A 22,887-nucleotide genomic window follows, 5' to 3' on the forward strand; every position below is an offset into this window, starting at 1 on the left:
ACGTTTCCTTCATGTTACGTTTTTTCAGGTTGCGTCCCGCAGCGACCCGGAAGTACCAGAAAGGGTTACTTCCGGGTTTCACCGCTCGAGCATGCGCAGACGTGCAAAATGGCGTCGCGCACATGCGCAGAAGCGGCGAATCGCAACCCGCGTTTGTGCAGACGCGCCGCTGTGGGTTGCGTTCCTTCCATGTTGCGAACGGGCCTCTGGAACAGATCCCGTTCGCAACCAGAGGTACCACTGTGTTCTAAACCACCCTGTGATCTTCGGATGAAGGGCAGTAGAAACATTTAATAAATCATAATAATGATTCTCCCTGGTTGAGATGGGTCCGTGCCCGAAGTTTCACTGGAAACCAAGTTGCCTGTGAATTGCCTATGACTAAAGTTTGGACGGGAATGGGTAGGTATTCTGGCAAAAGGGCCAACCCAATAGCAAGGGAAGATCAAAGCTCAAAACCTGCTCGCTCTGGCTTACAAAGACATGTGACCCAACCCTGGTAAGGTCTACTGCACAAGCTCCCCTGAACTGAATGGGAGAAGCTCCCAGGAGATTGCGCCCAGAGATGGAACTGCCAGGTGTTCTCCCGGGGAGCCAGCCTTGCCAAATAATAGACTCCACAACTGAAAAGAGTAGCATGGATTTATTTTTCCCCTGGGGCCTGAGATGTCAACATCAGCAACATCTGCCCCAGATCTTTATTTCGGGCGTGCCTCCTTCAACCTGGCTGTGAAGAGGAAGACGCTTGAGAATGTTCCTTTGCAAGCTCCTCCAGTTCTCAGGTTGCAGTTCGGGATGGAGGCGAGACACATAGCATTTCTCTGCAATTTTCGGCCAGCGGGTAAACCGAAGTCTCAGCTCCGCTGCAAAGAGAAAAGGGGAGAAGAAAGAAATGGTAAAATAGAGAATACAGTGGTACCTCGGGTTACAGACGCTTCAGGTTACATACGCTTCAGGTTACAGACTCCGCTAACGCAGAAATAGTGCTTCAGGTTAAGAACTTTGCTTCAGGATGAGAACAGAAATCGTGCTTTGGTGGTGCAGCAGCAGCAGGAAGCTCCATTAGCTAAAGTGGTGCTTCAGGTTAAGAACAGTTTCAGGTTAAAAACGGACCTCCGGAACGAATTAAGTACTTAACCCTAGGTACCACTGTAATTTATATACCCGGGGGTCTCAGGGCGGTTCACAGAATAAAATCAAGATATAAAACCACAAAATACCTAATAAATATAAAAAGAACAATCCAATAGCCCAAAAAAACCCACATAGGATGCAAATCAGATCAGCCAAAGGCCTGGTTAAAAAGGATCATTTTTGCCTGGCGCCTAAAGGAATATAATGAAGGCTCCAGGTGAACTTCCCTGGGCATTCCACAGACGGGGAGCCACTGCAGAGAAGGCCCTGTTCTCGTGTTGCCACCTTCCAGACCTCTCGAGGAGGAGGCACACGAAGGAGGGCCTCAGAGGATGATCTCAGGGTCCGGGTAGGTTCATATGGAAAGAGGCGGTCCTTAACATATTGCGGTCCTGAGCCGTGTAAGGAATCATGGAGTCAGAAGGGTCCTCAAGTCCAATCCCTCCAACGCAGGAATCTCAACTGAAGCATCCATGTCCGATAGCTGTCCAACTGTCCAAGAAAAAGCTAGCAAGAGCTTTTGCACCACAGACAGTAACGGAATTGCAGGGAACCCAAAGATCATCTGTTCGGGCCTCAGGGCCACCTGGTGGTGAGGCCGACTCCTATAGCCAAAAGTCCCAAGAAGAGTCCAAAATCCAAAAAAGCTGTGTTCATCCAGTATTTTATACACACACACACAGAGAGAGGTTCTCGCATAACAGGGGGTTGGACTAGATGACCGCCCCGGGTCCCACTCCATGAGTCCATGGATATATATAGAAAAACACTAAAGAGCAGCAGTACATAGCATAATCGCCAGGACAGATCCTGTACCATTATCCCTCACCTGTTCTGTTGTTCCCATCCTATGAGAAGGATACTACTGAATCGGACGCTATATTAAAAATGTCCTTTAACATGCATGTTAGAGACGTGTAACTAGCAACTGCTGGACGGGCTAATAATAATAATAATAATAATAATAATAATAATAATAATAATTTATTATTTGTACCCCAGCCACTCTGGGCGGCTTCCACGAAGACCAAAAATACACTAATATGTCATACATTAAAAACTTCCCAGAACAGGGCTGCCTTAAGATGTCTTCTAAAAGTCTGGTAGTTTTTCTCCTCTTTGACATCTGGTGGGAGGGCGTTCCACAGGGCGGGTGCCACCACCGAGAAGGCCCTCTGCCTGGTTCCCTGTAACTTGGCTTCTCGCAATGAGGGAACCGCCAGAAGGCCCTCAGAGCTGGACCTCAGCTTCTGGGCAGAACGATGGGGATGGAGACGCTCCTTCAGGTATACTGGGCCGAGGCCGATAATGGTTTTAATCACAGCAGGCAAAGTGGGGAAGTTTAACCCTTTCCCTCCCTCACTGCCCCTGCAATCCTGATGAAAAGGACCCCTCTGAAGCTGCTGTTTGCATGGGAAGGACAGACACACAATCGGGTGCCAATGCGAAGAAGACACGTTCCGTCTCATGCCTGGTTTCGTCCAGGTAAAGCCTTTTGTAAGGCTGGAGCCGTGAGGAGAGCTTTGCAGGGCCTCAGCCCTACAGGACCGCCTCTCCTGGTATGTCCCACGGAGGACCTTATGGTCTTCAAACAAAAACATCTTGGAGGTCCCGGGCCACAGGAAGGTTAGGCTGGCCTCAACCAGAGCCAGGGTTTTTTCAGCTGTGGCCCCGACCTGGTGGAACGCTCTGTCACAAGAGACTAGGGCCCTGCAGGACTTGACATCTTTCCGCAGGGCCTGCAAGACAGAGCTGTTCCACCAGGCCTTTGGCCAAGGCACAGCCTGACCTCCTTCTTCAGTAATCCTCATAGCACTCTAGCCCAGTGGTTGCCATTAATTTGATTCTGAATTGATTTTAGAATGAATTGATTTCAGAATGCTGTGTTACTTTTATTGTTGTTAGCCGCTCTGAGCCCGGCTTCGGCTGGGGAGAGCGGGATAAAAATAAAAAATTATTATTATTATTATTATTATTATTATTATTATTATGCAGAGTTCATCCCTCATCCTGCTGTGTCCAGCCAACCGGGGGGATCCAGGTAAACCCACAAGCAAGACAGGGAGGCAGCGTGACTCCCCATCCTCTCGTCCGAAGGCTCTACTGATGAGCGTTGCTCACGCAGATCCTTAGGACTCCAACTCCCATCAGCCCCAGCCAGGGAAAGGCTGGGTATGAACAACTTGGGACCACTTCAGCTACAAGACGCATTCGCTCAGATTCCTGCCTTGCAGGGGGTTGGAATAGAGGACCTTTGGGGTCCCTTCCAACTCTACGGTTCTATGAGATCACCTTGCCCCACATGAGCCCATTCAAACGCTTTGATTGGTGGAATTGGCACGGGTGCCACATAATACCTGCTCCACATTTGTAATAGCTCGGTAATTCAGAGTGGCAGCATCTACACTTTGAAACTCCCTGCCTATTGATAGGTGCCTTCGCTGTACAGTGGTACCTTGGGTTGCATACGCTTCAGGTTACATATGCTTCAGGTTAAAGACTCTGCTAACCCAGAAATAGTACCTTGGGTTAAGAACTTTGCTTCAAGGTGAGAGCAGAAATCATGCGGTAGCGGCGTGGCAGCAGCAGGAGGCCCCACTAGCTAAAGTGGTGCTTCAGGTTAAGAACAGTTTCAGGTTAAGATCAGACCTCCAGAACGATATAAGTACTTAACCCGAGGTACCACTGTACTGTACTCTGGCGCCTGCTAAAGAAATCCTTGTTTAGATGAGCCTAGCAGTTCGAAAGCACGTCAAAGTGCAAGTAGATAAATAGGCACCACTCTGGCGGGAAGGTAAATGGCGTTTCCGTGCGCTGCTCTGCTTCGCCAGAAGCGGCTTAGTCATGGTGGCCACATGACCCGGAAGCTGTACGCCGGCTCCCTCAGCCAGTAAAGCAAGATGAGCGCCGAAACCCCAGAGTCGTCTGCGACTGGACCTAATGGTCAGGGGTCCCTTTACCTTTACCCAGATTCTTAGAAAGTTGATGTGAATTTTAAAATGTCTCATCATTTTAATTTCTTGTAGGTTTTAAGCTACTATTGTAAATTTCCCTTGATTTTACTGTTTTACCTTTACGGGTTGTTGTTTTTACCGTGTATAAATCTTATGAAATAAAACGAACCCAAAAAAGAGTTTTTGTTTTGTTTTGCCGTGCCTTTTTTTTTTTTTTAGTCGACCTTTGATATTTGTGTCTGTACCTCTGATATTTACATCAGGAAAATGGCATAGGAGGGGTTAAGCCTCTCCCCTCTCCCCAAACCTCCTGCTCTGGTCAAACTCAGAGCCCTCAAAAACTGTGTGTTTCGGATTGTCGCCAGCCAAGCGTTACTCAAAGTAGATGCATCAAAATTCACAGGCCAAAGTTAGTCACATCCATACATTTCACCCTCAGTTTTGGTTGTTCTTTAAAAGCTATTCTGTGCATCTCAAATATCTTGAAACGAAAGGTAGTTTGAGAGCTGAGGATTAGGCAGAGGAAAGAAGCAAGAGAGAAGGTCAGCAAGAAACACATTTCTGATTTTGCCCAATTTCCATCCCAAAATGGGATATATAGCAGGAACAGGAATAATCACCCACTTTCTTTACTCTTCGTTTCCCCTTCTCCATATTTCCACATTTTTTTCTCGGAGAAACCCATGCTAAAGTGCTGACAGATATATGCCTAATATATACATTTTTGCTAAGCAACTTCTCCTAATATAATGCATCTTTGCACCTCGTCATTTTCACGAGTTTGCATTACTTGGTTGGGGCAAGAAAAACAGAATGCAAAATTCGGAGAAGCGCAAATTTCAAAGAATGGTACGTATTGAATCGAATTTCTGCCCTGTCCCTAAGAGATGGCTCCCTGCCCGTGGTCACATCTCCCCTCTCCCCTCATCCTTCATCCACGCATCACTGCCAAACTCTTGAACTGGAAGCTCCTCAGGGCAGAGAACTCTCCTGCAACTGTGCATTTAATGTGAGATTAACCTGTACCTAGAGTGCAGGGCCTCGGGGGTCTCTGGCCACCATCAGCTTCTCAAACTCCTCGTAGGTGACTTTCCCATCCGAGTTGGCGTCCACCTGTTTCATCATCTCCTCCACCTTCTCGTCCGTGAACGTCTCCCTCAGGTTGACCAGCACATGCTCGAGGGAGCGCATGACCTCTCCCAGCTCCGACGAAGTGATCACCCCGTCGCCGTCCGTGTCGAAATGTGTGAAGGCCTCTTTGACCACGTTGAGTTCTGCTTCTGTGAACCGGTAAGCCATGGCGTGTCCGTCCTCTGCCCAGCACAACCTCTCTCTCTCTCTCTCTCGTCTCCAGGAAATCACTCTCTCATTATCCCTGCTGAAATGGGAAAATCCAGCGTCTGCCGGAAGGAGGAGATGATGAAGGGCCAGATTGCTTCGGTCCACACCCTGGCCTGGAGAGGGATCTACTTGTTTGTGGCAAAACCAGAGGAACAGCTTTGCCCCAGTGTAGGTCACACTCTTATAGGGTTGGCAGAAGCAGGTGATGCTCCACTATCGACATCCATCATCTCTGCAACTTCAAGGAATCCGAATCGGGTGGAGCTCTCGCACGTCGCATTATCCATTGCATTATCCGTCTGGTTTCATGACATCAGGACAAAGCCCTGAGGTCTCCCTAGTTGAGTGTGTGTGTGTGTGTGTGTGTGTGTGTGTGTGATAAATGCACCGTTTGCATAGGTGTCAACCGTCCCTTATTTGGCGGGAAAGTCCCTTATCCCAGTGCTGTGTCCTGCTGCTGTCTCTTATTGATGATGTCCCTTAAATTTCCTGGGTTTCAAAGGAAGCAGCTTCTCTCCCTCCCTCCCTGCCAGCCAGGGAGGAGGGAGGCTCCAACTGTGTTGCTTGGCTGCGTTGCTCACCCAGTAAGGAGTCTAAGAACGACTGGGGGGTGGAGCTTGCATGCCTTGTGCCGATCAAATCGGCCGCGTTGCCTGGGACTCGCCTTTGCTCAGCACTTCCCAGTGGAGAGGTGATGGTGGTTTTCCTTGCTGCATCCCCTTTGCCGGGTTGCTGCGCTGTGGGAACCACCGCTTGAGGCTTCGTTTGGCTGCTGGCTGGGCTTTCTGCCTTTGGCTCGGAGGGGCTCAGAAGCAGAACATACCTGTGCCTGGAAAATCCCTTATTTTGGCTGCTGATCCCTTATTTTTGAGGCTGCTCATCTCTTATTTTCAAATCTGTAAGTTGACAGCTATGGTAGGAACTTAGGAGTCGAACTGACGGTATTCGTCTCAGAGAATCGCAGAATTGCATTCTTTCCTGGTGCGGAAAGAATGCAGTCTGTCACTGAGCTACATAGGCCAAATATTAATCGTCCACACAGTGATTCTGCTGCAGGTGTAACACATTTTCTCAACTCTCAAGAGACACCATTTTACTGACAGGGAAAACACAGTTCCCTCTCTAGCTAGTCCATTGCTATTGCTGATCCTTCGCTCACAGTTTGGAGATGAACTCGACATCAGGTGTTTGGGTTTTTTTTAAAGGATTGGGCAAGTTAATGGAGGATTAGGCTACTGATGGTTCCTATACTTGATGACTTGCCTCCCTGTGCAGAGGCAGTGTACCTCTCAGTGCCAGCTACTGATGGAATGCATTCTTTCACACCCTGAGATTCTAGGAAGCATCTGAGATGAAGAACAATGGGCCTCTATAATTATGTCTTTATTGTAAGGACATATAATTATTTCCTTATTATGCTTTTTATAATTGCATCCTTATTATGACCACAATGTGAAACGTTGATCTCATCAACCCTCCTAGACCCATATTGGAAAGGGATATCACTGGTGACAACTTACATCATCCTTCCTCCTGTCTGCATCAATCTCAGACCTTTTCGAATTTGCGTTGTTGTTTTTGTATAAAATTTTAATTAAATTTTCTGTTTTACAATTTAAGATACTCATTTTCACACCCTTAAAATACCAGTGACTTCCCTCCTTCTCTTTCCATGGTTCCTTTTACATATCATAAATCCCTGCATATTTTACAGAAACTATACCATTCAGTGTTCCATTATTACATCCATCATAAATTATTTACCCTGTTAAATTTATCTTAATGCTGCCAGCGTTTTCAGTTGTACACAATTATTTCCCATATATTCAATAAACGTTTTCCAATCTTCTCTAAATGTATGTTCTTCTTGTTCTCTTTTTCTATACGTTAAGTCTGCAAGCTATACCTGAAGGAGCGTCTCCACCCCCATCGTTCAGCCAGGACATGGAGGTCCAGCTTTGAGGGCCTTCTGGCGGTTCCCTCGCTGCGAGAAGCAAAGCTACAGGGAAATAGGCACAGGGCCTTCTCGGTGGTGGTGCATGCCCTGTGGAATGCCCTCCCACCAGATGTCAAGGAAATAAACAACTATCTGACTTTTAGAAGACACCCGAAGGCAGCCCTGTTTAGGGAAGTTTTTAATGTTTGACCTTTTATCATGTTTTTAATATTCTGTTGGGAGCTGCCCAGAGTAGCTGGGGAAACCCAGTCAGATGGGCAGGGTTTAATTTTTTTATTATTATTATTATTATTATTATTATTATTATTATTATTATTATTATTATTATTATTACAGATTCCGCTATAATAGTGGTTCCGTGGTTCTGCTCCTTTCTCCCTTTCTCCTGGGTCGTGTACAGAAAGTGGGGGGGGGTGAGTGTTCAGACCCCTGGGCTCTCACTTGTGGGGTGCCTCAGGGCTCCATCCTCTCCCCCATGCAGCTGCTGGGAGAGATCATCAGCAGGTTTTGGTTGGATGTTAATCAATATGCAGATGATACCCAGCTCTACCTCTCTTTCAAATCAGAACCAGTGAAGGCAGTGAGTGCCTGGAAGCGCTTGGAGGATGGATGGCGGCTAACAGATTGAGGTTGAATCCTGACAAGACAGAAGGACTGTTTTGGGGGGACAGGAGGCGGGCAGGTGTGGAGGACTCCCTGGTCCTGAATAGGGTAACTGTGCCCCTGAAGGACCAGGTGCGCAGCCTGGGAGTCATTCTGGACTCACAGCTGTCCATGGAGGCGCAAGTCAATTCTGTGTCCAGGGCAGCTGTTTATCAGCTCCACCTGGTACGCAGACTGAGAACTTCCCTGCCCGCGCACTCTCAGCAGAGTGGTGCATGCTCTGGTTATCTCTCGCTTGGACTACTGCAATGCGCTCTATCTGGGGCTACCTTTGAAGGTGACTCGGAAACTGCAATTAATCCAGAATGTGGCAGCTGGACTGGTGACTGGGAGTCTATTATTATTATTATTATTATTATTATTATTATTATTATTATTAACTGCGCAAATTCTGTCAACTTAAGTTGCCACCCTGGTTGTTTCCATATTTCACTACACTGGGCTTTGCCCTGATTTCAGAAGATGAGAGCATCAGGAGATGCCTGTGCATAGCTGTCAACTTACAGATTTCAAAATAAGGGACCAGCAGCCTCGAAAATAAGGAATCAGCAGCCAAAATAAGGGATTTTCAAGTATGTTCAACTTCTGAGCCCCTCCGAGCCAAAGGCAGAAAGCCCAGCCAACAGCCAAACAAAGCCTCAAGCAGTGGTTCCCACAGCGCAGCAACCCGGCAAAGGGGATGCAGCAAGGAAAACCACCGTCACCTCTCCGCTGGGAAGCGCTGAGCAAAGGCGAGTCCCCAGGCAACACGGCCGATTTGATCGGCACAAGGCATGCAAGCTCCACCCCCCAGTCGTTCTCAGACTTCTTATTGGGTGAGCAACGCAGCCAAGCAACACAGTTGGAACCTCCCTCCTCCCTGGCTGGCAGGGAGGGAGGGAGAGGAGCTGCTTCCTTTGAAACCCGGGAAATTTAAGGGACATCATCAATAAGGGACAGCAGTGGGACACAGCGCTGGGATAAGTTACTTTCCCGCCAAATAAGGGACGGTTGACAGCTATGCGCCTGTGGCTACATCAAGCCAGTGCCCCCTCTATTCTAGCATCCCGTTCCTACAGCGGCCAGCCACAAGTGGCACCTGAGTGCAACAGCTCTCTGGAAGTAAGTGAATGAGCAACAAGGACACAGGGTGGTACCGAGACCTTGCCCTGCTCAGATTTGCCCTATGGAAATTCTTCGATTCCTTCATGTACTAGAACTAGAACGGCCCTTCCAACTCTACAGTTCTATGTTTCCCATGGCTAACTGTGTCCCATTAATTTAAGTGTGTCTGCCCTGAATGCAACTTGTTGTTGTTGTTTAGTCGTTTAGTCGTGTCCGACTCTTTGTGACCCCATGGACCAAAACATGCCAGGCCCTCCTGTCTTCCACTGCCTCCCATAGTTTGGTCAAACTCATGCTGGTAGCTTTGAGAACACTGTCCAACCATCTCGTCCTCTGTCGTCCCCTTCTCCTTGTGCCCTCCATCTTTCCCAACATCAGGGTCTTTTCCAGGGAGTCTTCTCTTCTCATGAGGTGGCCAAAGTCTTGGAGCCTCAGCTTCACGATCTGTCCTTCCAGTGAGCACTCAGGGCTGATTTCCTTCAGAATGGAGAGGTTGGATCTTCTTGCAGTCCATGGGACTCTCAAGAGTCTCCTCCAGCACCAGAATTCAAAAGCATCCATTCTTCGGCGATCAGCCTTCTTTATGGTCCAGCTCTCGCTTCCATACATCACTACTGGGAAAACCATAGCTTGAACTATACGGACCTTTGTTGGCAAGGTGATGTCTCTGCTTTTTAAGATGCTGTCTAGGTTTGTCATTGCTTTTCTCCCAAGAAGCAGGCGTCTTTTAATTTCGTGAGTGCTGTCACCATCTGCAGTGATCATGGAGCCCAAGAAAGGAAAATCTCTCACTGCCTTAGAATGCAACTTAGATGGATACAAACCACAGGAACAAAGGCAACTGAGTCCAGCCGTCGGCCCATTGAGCTTGATATTGCCCACACTGACTGGCAGCAGCTCTCCAGGGTTTCAACCCTCAGTCCTCCCCACCCCTGCCTGGAGATGCTGGTGGAATGGAGCTGGGATCTTCTGCACTCAAAGTGGATGCTCTGCCGCTAAGCTATGGAGACCTGCAGGATCAGGCCAGCAGCCCATCTGCTGCAGCACCCTGTTCACGCAGCAGCCAACCAGACGCCCGTGGGAAACCCACAAGCAGGATTCGAACACAAGATCCCTCTTCAACGCTTGTTTAGATTACAGGATTCAGCTGAGATGGCAAAGCTGACGTGCCTAATCAGAGAAAAGCCGTTGTCAACATTTACTAAAGATGGGGGGGGGGGATCTTAATTGTTTTGCACAAAAAAGAAAAAATAAGTTATTATATTTCGGGTTGAGGATTGAAGATAATGTTGGCATATAAGAAAGTAGTTTTGCTGGCTGTTTGGATGTGTTGAACAATTTTTATATACAACTGACAGATGAAGAATCGGAAGTTCTCTATTTTCTCTTTTCCTCTTGCTTTCTCTTTTTCCTTTTCTCCTTCCTCTATTTCCCTATTTTCTCTCTCTCTCTCTCTCTCTTTTTGGATTGTGTTTTCGCATTGATTAGGTTTCCAGTTTCGACAAAAAGATATTTGGTCATAAACTTCGCATTCCTTTTTTCCGAAATCTTAATAAAACCGATTCAAAAATAAAATAAAAAAGAGTCGTCTCCCCTCCTGTGGATTCCAGGAACTGGCATTTAGAAGGATTGCTTGCTGCCTCCAGCAGTTTGAGAAGCCTCTCAAATTCGCTGGGTTGCAGAGAAACGGAGTGCAGGCGGCGCTTTGTCCAGTTTAATTGTCAAATTTCTCCTGCCTGCTACACCACCACCTTCCCAGGAAGAAAGGCTTCTGGCCAGGCAAAAGAAAAAGTGAGAGCACAGAGGACAGAAGCAAATGACTACTAAGGGAAAGTGCAATTTGCGGAGCTCCACGGAGCTCCCTGCGAATTAAACATGGAGCTCCACGAATTAGTGGTCATCGTTGGCCACAGTAAAGTCTGCAGGCCTGTGCCAGTACCTGTTCATCCCCATCCCTTGCCTTCTCCTATTCCTCCTTTCCCTTCGTTCTCTCTCCAGTTGAGTTTTGGGACTGTAGGCAGCTTGGGGCAGGGAACTGCCTCCTGCACCCCACCGCAATGCAGTGTACTGCCGTGAAAATTGCAATGGTTCAAAGCTTCTGGGAAATGATATATTACGAGATGAAAAAGACGTTGAAATATACATTTATTAAGAAACCAGAAGCATTTTTACTTGGCATTGTAGGAGATGATATTAACAGACAGGATTGTAAGTTGTTTTTATATGCAATGACAGCAGCAAGAATATTATTGGCACAAAAATGGAAGCAAGAAGAACTACCGACAAAAGGACGAAATCGATGGACTATGCAGAATTAGATAAACTAACAGGAAGGATTTGAAACCTGCAGGACCAGAGATACTTAAAAGACTGGAGTAAATATATGAATCATTTGAAAAGTAATAGTAATGAGCAGATTACGCTAGTAGGATTGCAAGAAGTTTTGTAAGGAGGACTATTTGAAATATTGCAAGTAAGATTATGAGGAGACTTATTAGTTAGTGATAATTAAGAGTAATAGAGAAATTACAAAATGCAGAAGAACGGAAAATCATCAGAGGTGTTGACGGAAGTCAAAAACATTGTATAAGATAAGAAGTTATGTTATATGAATGTTGGAAATGATATGTTAAAAAACTAATAAAAATATTTTTAAAAGAAAATTGCAACGGTTTGTTACCTAGGGCCTTCACTTCTCCATCATCACCCGCACAAACTCTTCGTAGTTGACTCTCCCGTCTCCGTCCACGTCGGCCTCCTTGATCATCTCGTCCACTTCTTCGTCCGTCAGCTTCTCCCCCAGGTTGGTCATGACGTGCCGCAGCTCCGCCGTGCTGATGTAGCCATTCCCGTCCTTGTCGAAGACCCGGAAAGCTTCCCGGATCTCCTCCTCGCTGTCAGAATCCTTCGACTGCTTGGCCATCAGCGAGAGGAACTCGGCGAAGTCCACCGTGCCGCTGCCGTTCGCGTCCACCTGGTCAATCATGCTCTGCAGCTCAGCTTCGGTGGGATTGTGGCCCAGCGAGCGCATGACAGTGCCCAGCTCCTTGGTGGTGATGGCCCCGTCGCCATCTTTGTCAAAGAGCGAGAAGGCCTCTTTGTACTCGGTGAGTTGCTCCTCCGTGAGCCGCTGAGCCATGCTGCTGCCTCCAGTCTCACAACAAGCAACTTCGCACACTCTCTCTCTCGCTCTCTCTCAGTTGTGATCCCTGCCGAAACAGGAAAAGCTAGCATGGTGTAGGGGCGTTGAGTGATGTCAGCCCACACCCTCATTCGTGGCCTAAGGCCTGGCTTTAGATGCTGCTCCTTTCTGGAGAAACCTGCTGGGGAGATAGACTCATCAGGCGTGGTCTGATGCCACAGATGGAGGGTGCTCCTCAGGGAGGGGCCGTAGCTCAGTGAGAAGATCATCTGCCTAGCAAGCAGAAGGTCTCAGGTTCAGTTCCCACTGACATCTCCAGGAAGGGCTGAGAGGGACTCCTTTGAGCTAAAAGCACCGGTTAGTTACTGTGACTGGCCATAGTTCCTAGGATCATAGAATTGTAGAGTTGGAATGGTCCTTGTGGGCATCTATTCCAAGCCCTTGCAACGCAGGGATCTCAATAATAATAATAATAATAATAATAATAATAATAATAATAATAATTTATTATTTGTACCCCGCCCATCTGGCTGGGTTTCCACAGCCACTCTGGGCAGCTTCCAACAAAGATTAAAAATACATTAAAATGTCACACATTAAAAACTTCCCTGAAAAGGGCTGCCTTCAGATGTCTTCTGAATGTCAGGTAGTTGTTTATCTCTTTGACATCTGGTGGGAGGGTGTTCCACAGGGCAGGTGCCACCACCGAGAAGGCCCTCTGCCTGGTTCCCTGTAGCTTGGCTTCTCGCAGTGAGGGAACAGCCAGAAGGCCCTCGGCACTGGACCTCAGCGTCTGGACAGACCGATGGGGGTGGAGACGCTCCTTCAGATATACTGGGCCGAAGCTAAGCTGAACAATATAACACAACACGATGGCCAATAACAATGGCACTAAACACTATTTATAGACTAATGCAAATGGTCAGAAATTGCAATCAAAGTCTCTAAATCTTCTTCACCAGTCGCGGTAGAATAATTCAAAAGTTCGATATGTACATAATCTGTCACCGAATATTGCCGGAACAGAGTTTCCGGATAACCAATCATCACCAGCCTATCTTGATCTGTTCTTCATCAGCCAGACTTGTGAGAATTAATATGAGAAGGATACAGTTCTATTTCTTTACAAGACAATCTTGCAGTATCATATGGGCATTGATCCAGAGCATATTTTCTACAGCATTTATATTTGCTTACATATAAGATTGGCAAAGAAGCAAAGTAGCTAGTAAGCCTGATCTTTATTGAACTGTTGCAACAGGGTGCTCCCCTCACACAAAGGAAAGGAGGAAGAACCCAGAACAAAGGTGTGTCTGCCCTTATATAGACATTTTAAATTGCCCGCCCTGGAGTCCAAGACCACCCCCAGAAACATCAAAGCTACATCACAGAAAGGGTGGTCTACAGCAGAAATCTGAGTGGGTTGTTTGTCTCTTGTCTGGCAAGTTACCTGTTAATGCTTACTTGATTGGATAGCCTGTGGAGCCTGGCCAGTCTTTTGTCATAGGTCATAAAGGTCATAAAGGTAAAGGGACCCCTGACCATTAGGTCCAGTCGTGGCCGACTCTGGGGTTGCGGCGCTTATCTCGCTTTATTGGCCGAGGGAGCCAGCGTACAGCTTCCGGGTCATGTGGCCAGCATGACTAAGCCGCTTCTGGCGAACCAGAGCAGCGCACAGAAACACCATTTACCTTCCCGCCAGAGCGGTACCTATTTATCTACTTGCACTATGGTCATAGACTCACACCCTATTCATACACAGACATACCCTTAAGACAGGATTTGTGAAGGAAAAGACAATGGGGAGGCTTTTCCGTTTGACTTTGCAGAGCAAACGTTTGGTCAGTTTGGGAGTCCAAAACGGTTCCAGGGCTGTTTTCCTGTGCTGCTTCAGACATGTGGTTTATATATTTATGTAGATGTTTGCTTGGTACATTTATTATATATATTATATATATAAGACCTTAATTTTTTTTATTTCACATGGGAACACCCCCCCCCAATTGTCTGCTACTCTTATGATGACTTAAACATTCTGTTTTCCCAAAGCAAGAGAGCTGCTCCATCAAGAAGGGAAGAGACAAGGAGGAACGTCCGAAGGAAAACAAAGCAGCTACATATCATATGATTCCAGCGCTCCACCCCTCCGTTACACGGGAAAACGCTCTGGGCTGCGTGGAAATTTCCAGGGGCCGAGACCACCCTGTGACGCAGTGGATTTTTGTTTGTTTGTCTGCTTGCTTTCCCAACCCCTCCACCTGGGAGCAAATCTCTGAAGCAAGCTGCAAAGGGTTTGTTGCAGGAATTCATGTATAGGTTGGGGGGGGGGGTTGCCCCTCCAGCAGATATCATGCACATGCAGCCCACTGCCAAAATCAACACCATCACTTTTGTGACTTTTGTGATTTGCCCCCACCAAACACTCCATCACAGTTTCTTCCTATCTATTCAAAGGGCCTTTGCTGCACGATACCAAATGTAAGAATTCACTGATAAATGGATCTATGTACTGGCTCACTGTGAAAACTTCAGAAATTCATATATGACATGTGAGCTCAGCTACTCAGCAGCCCCTCTGCCTGAGTGGTAATCCCTGGCATCCTGATACCCGAATGCCAGACAGGTAGCCATTCCAGAAATAACCAACCCAGATGAAGACAAAGGGTGTGATTAACTTGGCTGGGAAAGAGGGAAATGTCAATATCTCTTTTGTTACACTTGATGGGTGTTTGGTGGAGGGCAAGGGGAACCATGGGGCAGGGTCCAGGATGCTCAAATTACTGCCACCAGACCTCCCCTTTCATGATGTAACCATGATTTAACCGTGATGTAGTTTGGGTGGGTGTAACACGGGGATTAGCAGCTAATAAAAGTTTGGGGGGTCTTTTGTTTGGGGCTTCCATCTTGTTCCACCTGGTGTCAGGTGGGAGTCCTGTCCGACAGTCTTCAATAAAGACCAAACCGACTGGCTGCTGTTTTGCTCTGGTATTCCTGGCTGGTGTCCTTGTTTTTTGTCCAAGGGGGACTTCAGATTTATCCGTTAACAAGTTTCAGATCAGCAACTCCTGAGGATCAGCCAGGTTCAGGCTAAGGTTGCCAACTTTCAAATCAGCTTGGGCAGCTGCGTCTCACAGCAGTTTGAACAGCAGGGATTTCACAGCACAGGTGTTAAGTGCCTCTTGCCCCTGGGAAATTGCCTGGGAGCGAACACAACCTTCTGATGGAGTTTCTCCACCCAGCTTAAGCGACAGTGATGGATCCCTTTCTGATAAACACCACTGTGGACTCATTCACCTTCATGGCAGCGCTGGGCCTGTAACTCTCTGCTTCAACAGGACTTCACATGTTCCTGGAACGGATCCTGGCACCGGACCAGTTTCCGTGGCTCAAGATCTCAATATAAGCCTTTACATACAAGTAGGATTCCCCCTGCCTCTGCGCTATTGTTTTCCATTATTACTCAGTTCTACAGTATTTCTCTCCGTTGTGTATTTTGAGCCTGAACTGCGCTTGCAATTCTCCAGAGGTCTCTTTTTCAAGAAACAAAACCAAGGCGTTTTCTGTGTCGCTGACAACCCAGGAAGAACCTGCCTTTATTTCCCCGTGAAGCCTTGATGCAGAAATATCACGCACGCAGCGCCTGGGTTGTTCAGTTTCACTTCTTTTCCCGCAGTTCCGAGGCACTCGGAGGACGGAGGTGACTCACTTCTAAACAGGATGTGACCCTTGCCAACACACTTTACCTTCGGTTTCGGGTTCAGGCTCTTCGTTTCATTTTGGTGCCGTATCCAGTCAGTCGCTGGCGACGAGGACGCTGAGGTCTCCGTCAAGCTCATGCAAGCTGCTTTAAGAATTTTAAGGTCTTAGATATGTAATAAATGTTCATAAATGTACCAAGCAAACACGTAAATATATAAACCACATGTCTGGAGCAGCACAGGAAGATTGTCCTGAAACCATTTTGACTCCCAGACTGACCAAATGTTTTCTCTGCAAGGAGGGAAGGGGTGAGGGAACCTTCCCATTGTCTCAGGAATTGGGAAATCACCATCTCAAAGGAATGGCCAGACTACCAGGAAAGGCAATCAGATAAGGCATTATCAGATAACCTGGCAGACAGGAAAAACAACAGCATTCAAATTTCTGTTGTAGACCGCCTTTTCTGTGATGTAGGTATGATGTTTGTGGGGGGTGGTCTTGAGCTCCGGGGAAGGCAATTTAAAATGTCTATTTAAGGGCCGGCACACCTTTGTTTTGGGTCCTCCTCTTTTCCTGCATCTGAGGGGAGCACCTTGTTGCAACAGTTCAATAAAGATCAGGCTTACTAGCTGCTTTGCTTCTCAATATTCTCTGGTTGGCCTCTGTTCTTTCCTCCAACCGATGGAGAACCTACAAAGGGCTCTTGTGTCCCCTATAATGGAATAAGGACAGATTTTCGTTTATCACACATGCCAGTGGAAGAAAGCAGGAAACTGGACGTAGAGCTCCCTCCCGCTCCATGTTTCTTCAGGTGCTCGAATGAGATATATATTTTAATTCTTTGTTGCGTTTATAACCCACTTTTTCCATTTTAAGGAGCTGGAGGTGTTGCACATGTTTCTCCCCTTCTCCTCATTAAAGCCCTACAACAACCCTTTGAGGTAGGTTAAGAGGCAGCGGCTGGCCTAGGGTCTCCCAGTGAGCTTCAGGTCCAAATGGGGATTTGAACCCTGGTCTCCCAGGTCCTAGTTTGATGCTCTAACCATTACAGAGTAAGGGCTGTGCCCTGAAGCCACTGTGGATGGGAAGTCGGAAATTCTGTGATTGGAATTTCCAACACCTTTCCCAGAAATTCACCTGTATGTGTGCACATGCGTGATTTGCAGCAAGATAACACTGTTAGAATTCCTGCTTCGTGATTGCAGTCATGGGATTGTTGTCTATCACATGACGGTGTGTGTTTTGACTCCATAGAGTGGGAAGTGACGGAGGCAGGATGTTTGTGTTACTGTGTCCCTTGAAGTGGGACTATCGTCCTTTGTTCCTTTTCTCTTTGCTGTCTGATGCTAGAGAGAGAGGGAGCCATGTTGCAGTGCTCCGTGTGTGTTTATATTTAAATAAAGTAGATTAGCCAAAATGCTGAGTTTGCTGTTATGTAAGCTGTGAAGACTCTGCGGATCCCTAAGTGTGCCGATTTCTGTTGGCATCAGTTGCTGTGATGTTCGGGCTGAAGAAAGCTAATGAAGCTCCCGAACAATCGAAAAGGAGGGAAGGAACATGCCAGTCGGGCATGTGTCTCTGCCAGGGTCCTACTCGAGTGTAGGCTGAGCTCCTGACAACCACATGGGGAGGAAACAGGTTTAATGCTTCCCTGCCCCCCTCCAGGCAGATCTTCCAATTTAAAACCCCACCTGTTATGTACTGAGTTGAATAGGATCCAAAATGCAGCAGTCTGATTGGTCCTAGAACAATAGGATTCAGAATGCAGCAGTCTGATTGGCCCTCAGGAGCCACCCAATCCAACTGCAGGTGGAAGTGAATCCGCAACCTGATTGGCCTACGGGAGAATCCTGGAATTAGCCAATCACGTGGGGCCCATTGTGTGAATAATGTATATAAAGCAGACATTCTGGGGGAACTTCCATTCCTCACTACTATGAGCTGAATAAAGAGCATGAAATCCACACTCGACTCTGAGTATATTTCAACACCCACTTTTTTATCATCACCAGAAAGGAAAGACAGAAAGGAAAACAGGCTGTGCCCGGGGAGCGGGTGACAATCTGCATCAGGACTAAAACTTGCTGGTGAGAAGGATTGGACCACCCTTCAAACACCAAAGAGGTGCTTTTTTGGTGGGGGGAGTAGATGTCAGAGCTGCCACCCCACATCTGCCCCAGCCGTCAGTCCTATCCGTAATAATTCTGTCTGTAATAGTGGTGCAGTGGATAGTGTTGAACTAAGACCTGGAAGAGACCTTGGGCCAGTTCCTGCCTCTCAGCCTAACCTGCCTCACCAGGTTGTTGTGGGGATTCAATGAGGACTAGGGCCTGGGAGAGACCTGGGTTCAAATCCCCATTCGGCCATGAAGCTCACTGAGGAATGCAGGTGGCATTGTGGTCTAAACCACTGAGCTTCTTGGGCTTCCCAGTCACAAGGCTGGAGGTTTGAATCCCCACGACGGTGTGAGCTCCCATTGCTCTGTCCCAGTTCCTGCCAACCTAGCAGTTTGAAAGCACACCAGTGCTGTTGTTGTTTAGTCGTTTAGTCGTGTCCGACTCTTCGTGACCCCCTGGACCAGAGCATGCCAGGCCCTCCTGTCTTCCACTGCCTCCTGCAGTTCGGTCAAACTCATGCTGGTAGCTTCGAGAACACTGTCCCACCATTTCGTCCTCTGTCGTCCCCTTCTCCTTGTGCCCTCCATCTTTCCCAACATCAGGGTCTTTTCCAGGGAGTCTTCTCTTCTCATGAGGTGGCCAAAGTATTGGAGCCTCAGCTTCAGGATCTGTCCTTCCAGTGAGCACTCAGGGCTGATTTCCTTCAGAATGGAGAGGTTTGATCTTCTTGCAGTCCATGGGACTCTCAAGAGTCTCCTCCAGCACCAGAATTCAAAAGCATCCATTCTTCGGCGATCAGCCTTCTTGATGGTCCAGCTCTCACTTCCATACATCACTACTGGGAAAACCAGAGATTGAACTATATGGACCTTTGTTTACTGGTAAAGAATTTGGGGTCCTGGGAATTCACTAGGGTGGCACTTGAACTCAGTTCTTCTGTTCATGATGGCGATGGCACTGAGTTCTAATCCCAACCCAGTGACTTCCACTCAAAAACCCCAAAATATCCAAGAATGGAATTGTTCCTCTATCATTATCGCAATTACCATATATCATGTGCCAATGTATAAACGACATACCTGCTTGATGCTATTGTTTTTAAACAGGACACCACATACCAGCTGCATGAGGTCCTAGGGATAATTGAACTATATCCTAATTAATCACATGGCTAATTAAAGCACCTGACCAGTAGCCGCAAGCAATTCATTGACTAACCCACAATTATTTACGACGTCTGCCTGTTTCCCTCACCTGTCTTTGCTCTGCTCCCAAGTCCTCAATTATCACCTTGCCCAGAAACTCAGCAGCTAACCATCTCTCTCTCTCAGAAGCCATCTGGGATGTTGGGATAATACTCTTGACCTATACTGCGGACAACAACCACCAGACTTTTAGAAGACATCTGAAGACAGCCCTGTTTAGGGAAGCTTTTAATGTTTAATAGGTTATTGTATTTTAATATTCTGTTGGAAGCTGCCCAGAGTGGCTGGGGAAACCCAGCCAGATGGGCAGGTTATAAATAATATATTATTATTATTATTATTATTATTATTATTATTATTATTATTATTATTGCTAGTTGGTCCACCTATGGTTTCGTGCTGGATTTTCCCTCTGTTACCAGACTGGGGTTAGGGTAGGATGCAGCTGGGAGATGCGAAGGGAGATGGGGAAAAGCTGTTGCACAGCTTCAAGGAGGAACGGCGCACGAGCCGCAAGTGGTACCCGCAGCCTCATTACAAACCAGCTCGGCGTCTGACGTGCAGCTCAGCAGCTGAAAACAATTAGGCTTCAATTGTGTGTCCCCCTCCCCCTTTTAAATAAAACGTTTCTGGGCCAGATGTTTTCCAAAAGCACATCACGCACAGCAAGACACAAAAGCCAGATGCTGCTCTTTGAACAGAGCGTGCCGATTACAACTTGGGCAGAGGGAATAACCGTGTGAGCTTTCTGGGGTTCAGAGGGCACTTTCGAACAGAAGCAAAGCCTCGTGTGCTTTCATTTCAGCTGAACGTATAAAAGGTTGGGGGATGGAGAAGTCTGGAGGTTTTCTCTTGCTCCGGGAGACCCCTCTCTTCCCCTTCGTGCAGGCATCCCAGACCAGCATGAAGTCAAGGAGTGGGACTGCATGTCCACCTTTCCAGTAGACAGATTTCTCTTTGAAGGGTGGTTGGGAGAGCTGTGTACCGGATTCAGCTGAAGCCAGACTGAATCAGGCCTATTTGAGAAAGCCATGCTTTAGCCAAGGATGCTGGTGACAGCTCCAGATCACTCCGAGATAGGTTGAGCCACCTGGCGTGTTCTAGGGATGTCAGGAAGGAGGGCAGACTGATACAGGAGAGATATGTTTTGTTGCAGCTAGGGCAGAGGAAGGCATCTGGTTGTGCTGCTGCAGCTGCACCATGGTGTTTCTTCTCTCTGCGCTCCTCCCAGCGGTCATTCCTCCGCTGGTCACTGCTGTGGATGCACAACATTTCTGCCTGTCTCCAGGAAACTGCAGTCGTCTACAAGGGATTCCCACACAGCGGAGTTGACAGAGACATCTTTGTAATGCAGTGCGCGGGTGGCGCTGTGGGTTAAACCTCAGAGCCTAGGACTTGCCAATCAGAAGGTCGGCGGTTCGAATCCCCGCGACGGGGTGAGCTCCCGTTGCTTGGTCCCTGCTCCTGCCAACCTAGCAGTTCGAAAGCACATCAAAGTGCAAGAAGATAAATAGGTACTGCTCCAGCGGGAAGGTAAACGGCGTTTCCGTGCGCTACCCTGGTTCGCCAGAAGCGGCTTAGTCCTGCTGGCCACATGACCCAGAAGCTGCACTCCCTCGGCCAATAAAGAGAGATGAGCACCGCAACCCCAGAGTCGGCCACGACTGGACCTAATGGTCAGGTGTCCCTTTACCTTTAATGTTATTATGTAGGCGTCATGCCATTAGTTTCAAGCAAGAGGGATTTTTTAAAATGCAAATATTTACAGCCAGGTTCCCTTGGACTGTTTGTGTATGCAATGCTAGCTTCTTATTATGCTGGGAATTGGGGAAGGGTGGTAGTTCAATGGTAGAACTCATCCTTTGAATGTATAAGGTCCCAGAGACAGTTACCAGAATCCTCAGGTAGGACTGCAAAGGTGGACTATTGGTTTGACTCCACATAAGCCAGCTCCCTATGAATGCGCACATTCCCTTACTGTCAACAAGCATTGCTGCCACATCCAGATCACTCAGTCGGGTAGAGCATGAGACTCTTAATCTCAGGGCTCTGGGTTCGAGACTCACGCTGGGCAAGAGATTCCTCCCTTATAATTATCTTATAATTCTATGGTTCATTTCCCAGCAGCAAAGCCCATATAGCTTGCAACAAGCTCATCTCGACTTTTAATTATGGATGGAGATATTTTTTGAACTAAAACCATGAACTTTACTACTTTGGGCCCACAAGAGGTCAATGGGCTCAGTAAAGAGACCGATAATCCAGGCTACTGTAAGGGAATATGTTTCACAAGATAAATATGTGTGCTGTTTGCAGGTGATGCAGCCTCAAAGCTGTGTGACAGAGCTCACGTCAAATGCCATTTTGCTTCACTATGTGTTTACTGTCAAAATACAGAAAAGGAACCCTCTCGGAAAAATGAAAGTGATAAGGATAGTGCAATACACACCAACAGGTTTGGGTTAGATGTTCCCATTGGGATAGGAACCCAGATATCTGAACCACAGCGGGAGTTAAAAGATGCCAGTGAGATTTCTCTGCTTGACCTGGAGAGCTGGCGATTGATGTGCCTGACAAACCACTCTCACATTAAAGATGAAAGACAAGGAAAATATGCAGGAAGTTTTAATTGTACACCACACTTAACACTGTACAAAAACACACACATTTTTACAGAGTCGTTGTGCTTTGGTTGTTTTATTATTTACATTTGTTTCCAGAATTTCATCCCCATTCTAGCTTCTAGCCTGATGGTTCTTTTGCACCAGAAATTCCCCCTCGAAAAGGAAAAAGAAAACTTGCAGAACTCGGCTACTTTTTGGAAGCGCTCAAAGCTTCTTCCTGCTAATTTGCGTTACACGAAGGTAAACTGCCCTCCTTCCTTGAAATTAAGCAGGGGGGACGACCTCAAAACCGCAAGTAAGGACTTCACCCGTTTCCTTCCTTCTCCTCGCTAACACCACCTCCTACCAAGTCTTGCAACATACACTGTGCCTCCTTTTTGCTACCAAATGCATCTTTCTGATGCTCCCCTTCTAAAGACCTCATCCCTTTTGTGCTCTCTGTAGTATAATCTCCTCTTTACCTAAACCTTCTGCGACATTCCCTAAGCCTTCTGCGTCCACTGCGATCTGCTTTCAGTAGTTCGGAGTACACAAGGCACTCTACGGGCCTGTGGCCAACCCAAAATGCTACATCAAAACGGACCTCAAAATCTTCCCTCCCCGTCAGATTGCCAAACTTGCGGACCACCTAAGTTCTCCTGTACCTTTAAAAGGAAATACAGAATTCTGCTTACTCAGCACCTTCTCTCTGCTGAAGCAGAGCTGTTTTAAAGGCACAGGCACCCCAGGTCAGTTTGGGGGATGGGGGTAAAAACTCTGTTCTCCCATTTTCCCAATGGCTCAAGAACATATGGCTTTGTTTCACTTTGAAAAGTCCTGAACTGGCTTTTAAATATACATAACATATCAACACATGCTCTCTCTCACACACCCATCAAGTACTTAAAAAAAGAAAAAAAGAAAAAGGCCAATTCGGATGTTGAGAAATACAATGAAATCAAAGTACA

General features: G+C 47.2%; 2 protein-coding genes across 2 annotated transcripts; both read right to left on the reverse strand.

The window, feature by feature from the left end:
• Window positions 1-628: 628 nt before the first annotated feature.
• On the reverse strand, window positions 629-12,602 carry LOC114605532 (neo-calmodulin). Its single transcript, XM_028746897.2, has 2 exons — window positions 11,834-12,602; window positions 629-863 (listed from the first exon to the last, which is right to left on the reverse strand). The coding sequence occupies exon 1, from the start codon at window positions 12,290-12,292 to the stop codon at window positions 11,843-11,845; it is 450 nt and encodes a 149-aa protein (XP_028602730.2). The 5' UTR covers window positions 12,293-12,602; the 3' UTR covers window positions 629-863; window positions 11,834-11,842.
• Window positions 5,093-5,418, reverse strand: LOC114605533 (calmodulin, striated muscle-like). Its single transcript, XM_028746899.2, has one exon. It carries the CDS (start codon window positions 5,385-5,387, stop codon window positions 5,115-5,117), a length of 273 nt encoding a protein of 90 aa, XP_028602732.2. The 5' UTR covers window positions 5,388-5,418; the 3' UTR covers window positions 5,093-5,114.
• Window positions 12,603-22,887: the final 10,285 nt, after the last annotated feature.

Source organism: Podarcis muralis, chromosome 10, assembly GCF_964188315.1.
Source record: "Podarcis muralis chromosome 10, rPodMur119.hap1.1, whole genome shotgun sequence".
NCBI classification, from domain to species: domain Eukaryota; kingdom Metazoa; phylum Chordata; class Lepidosauria; order Squamata; family Lacertidae; genus Podarcis; species Podarcis muralis.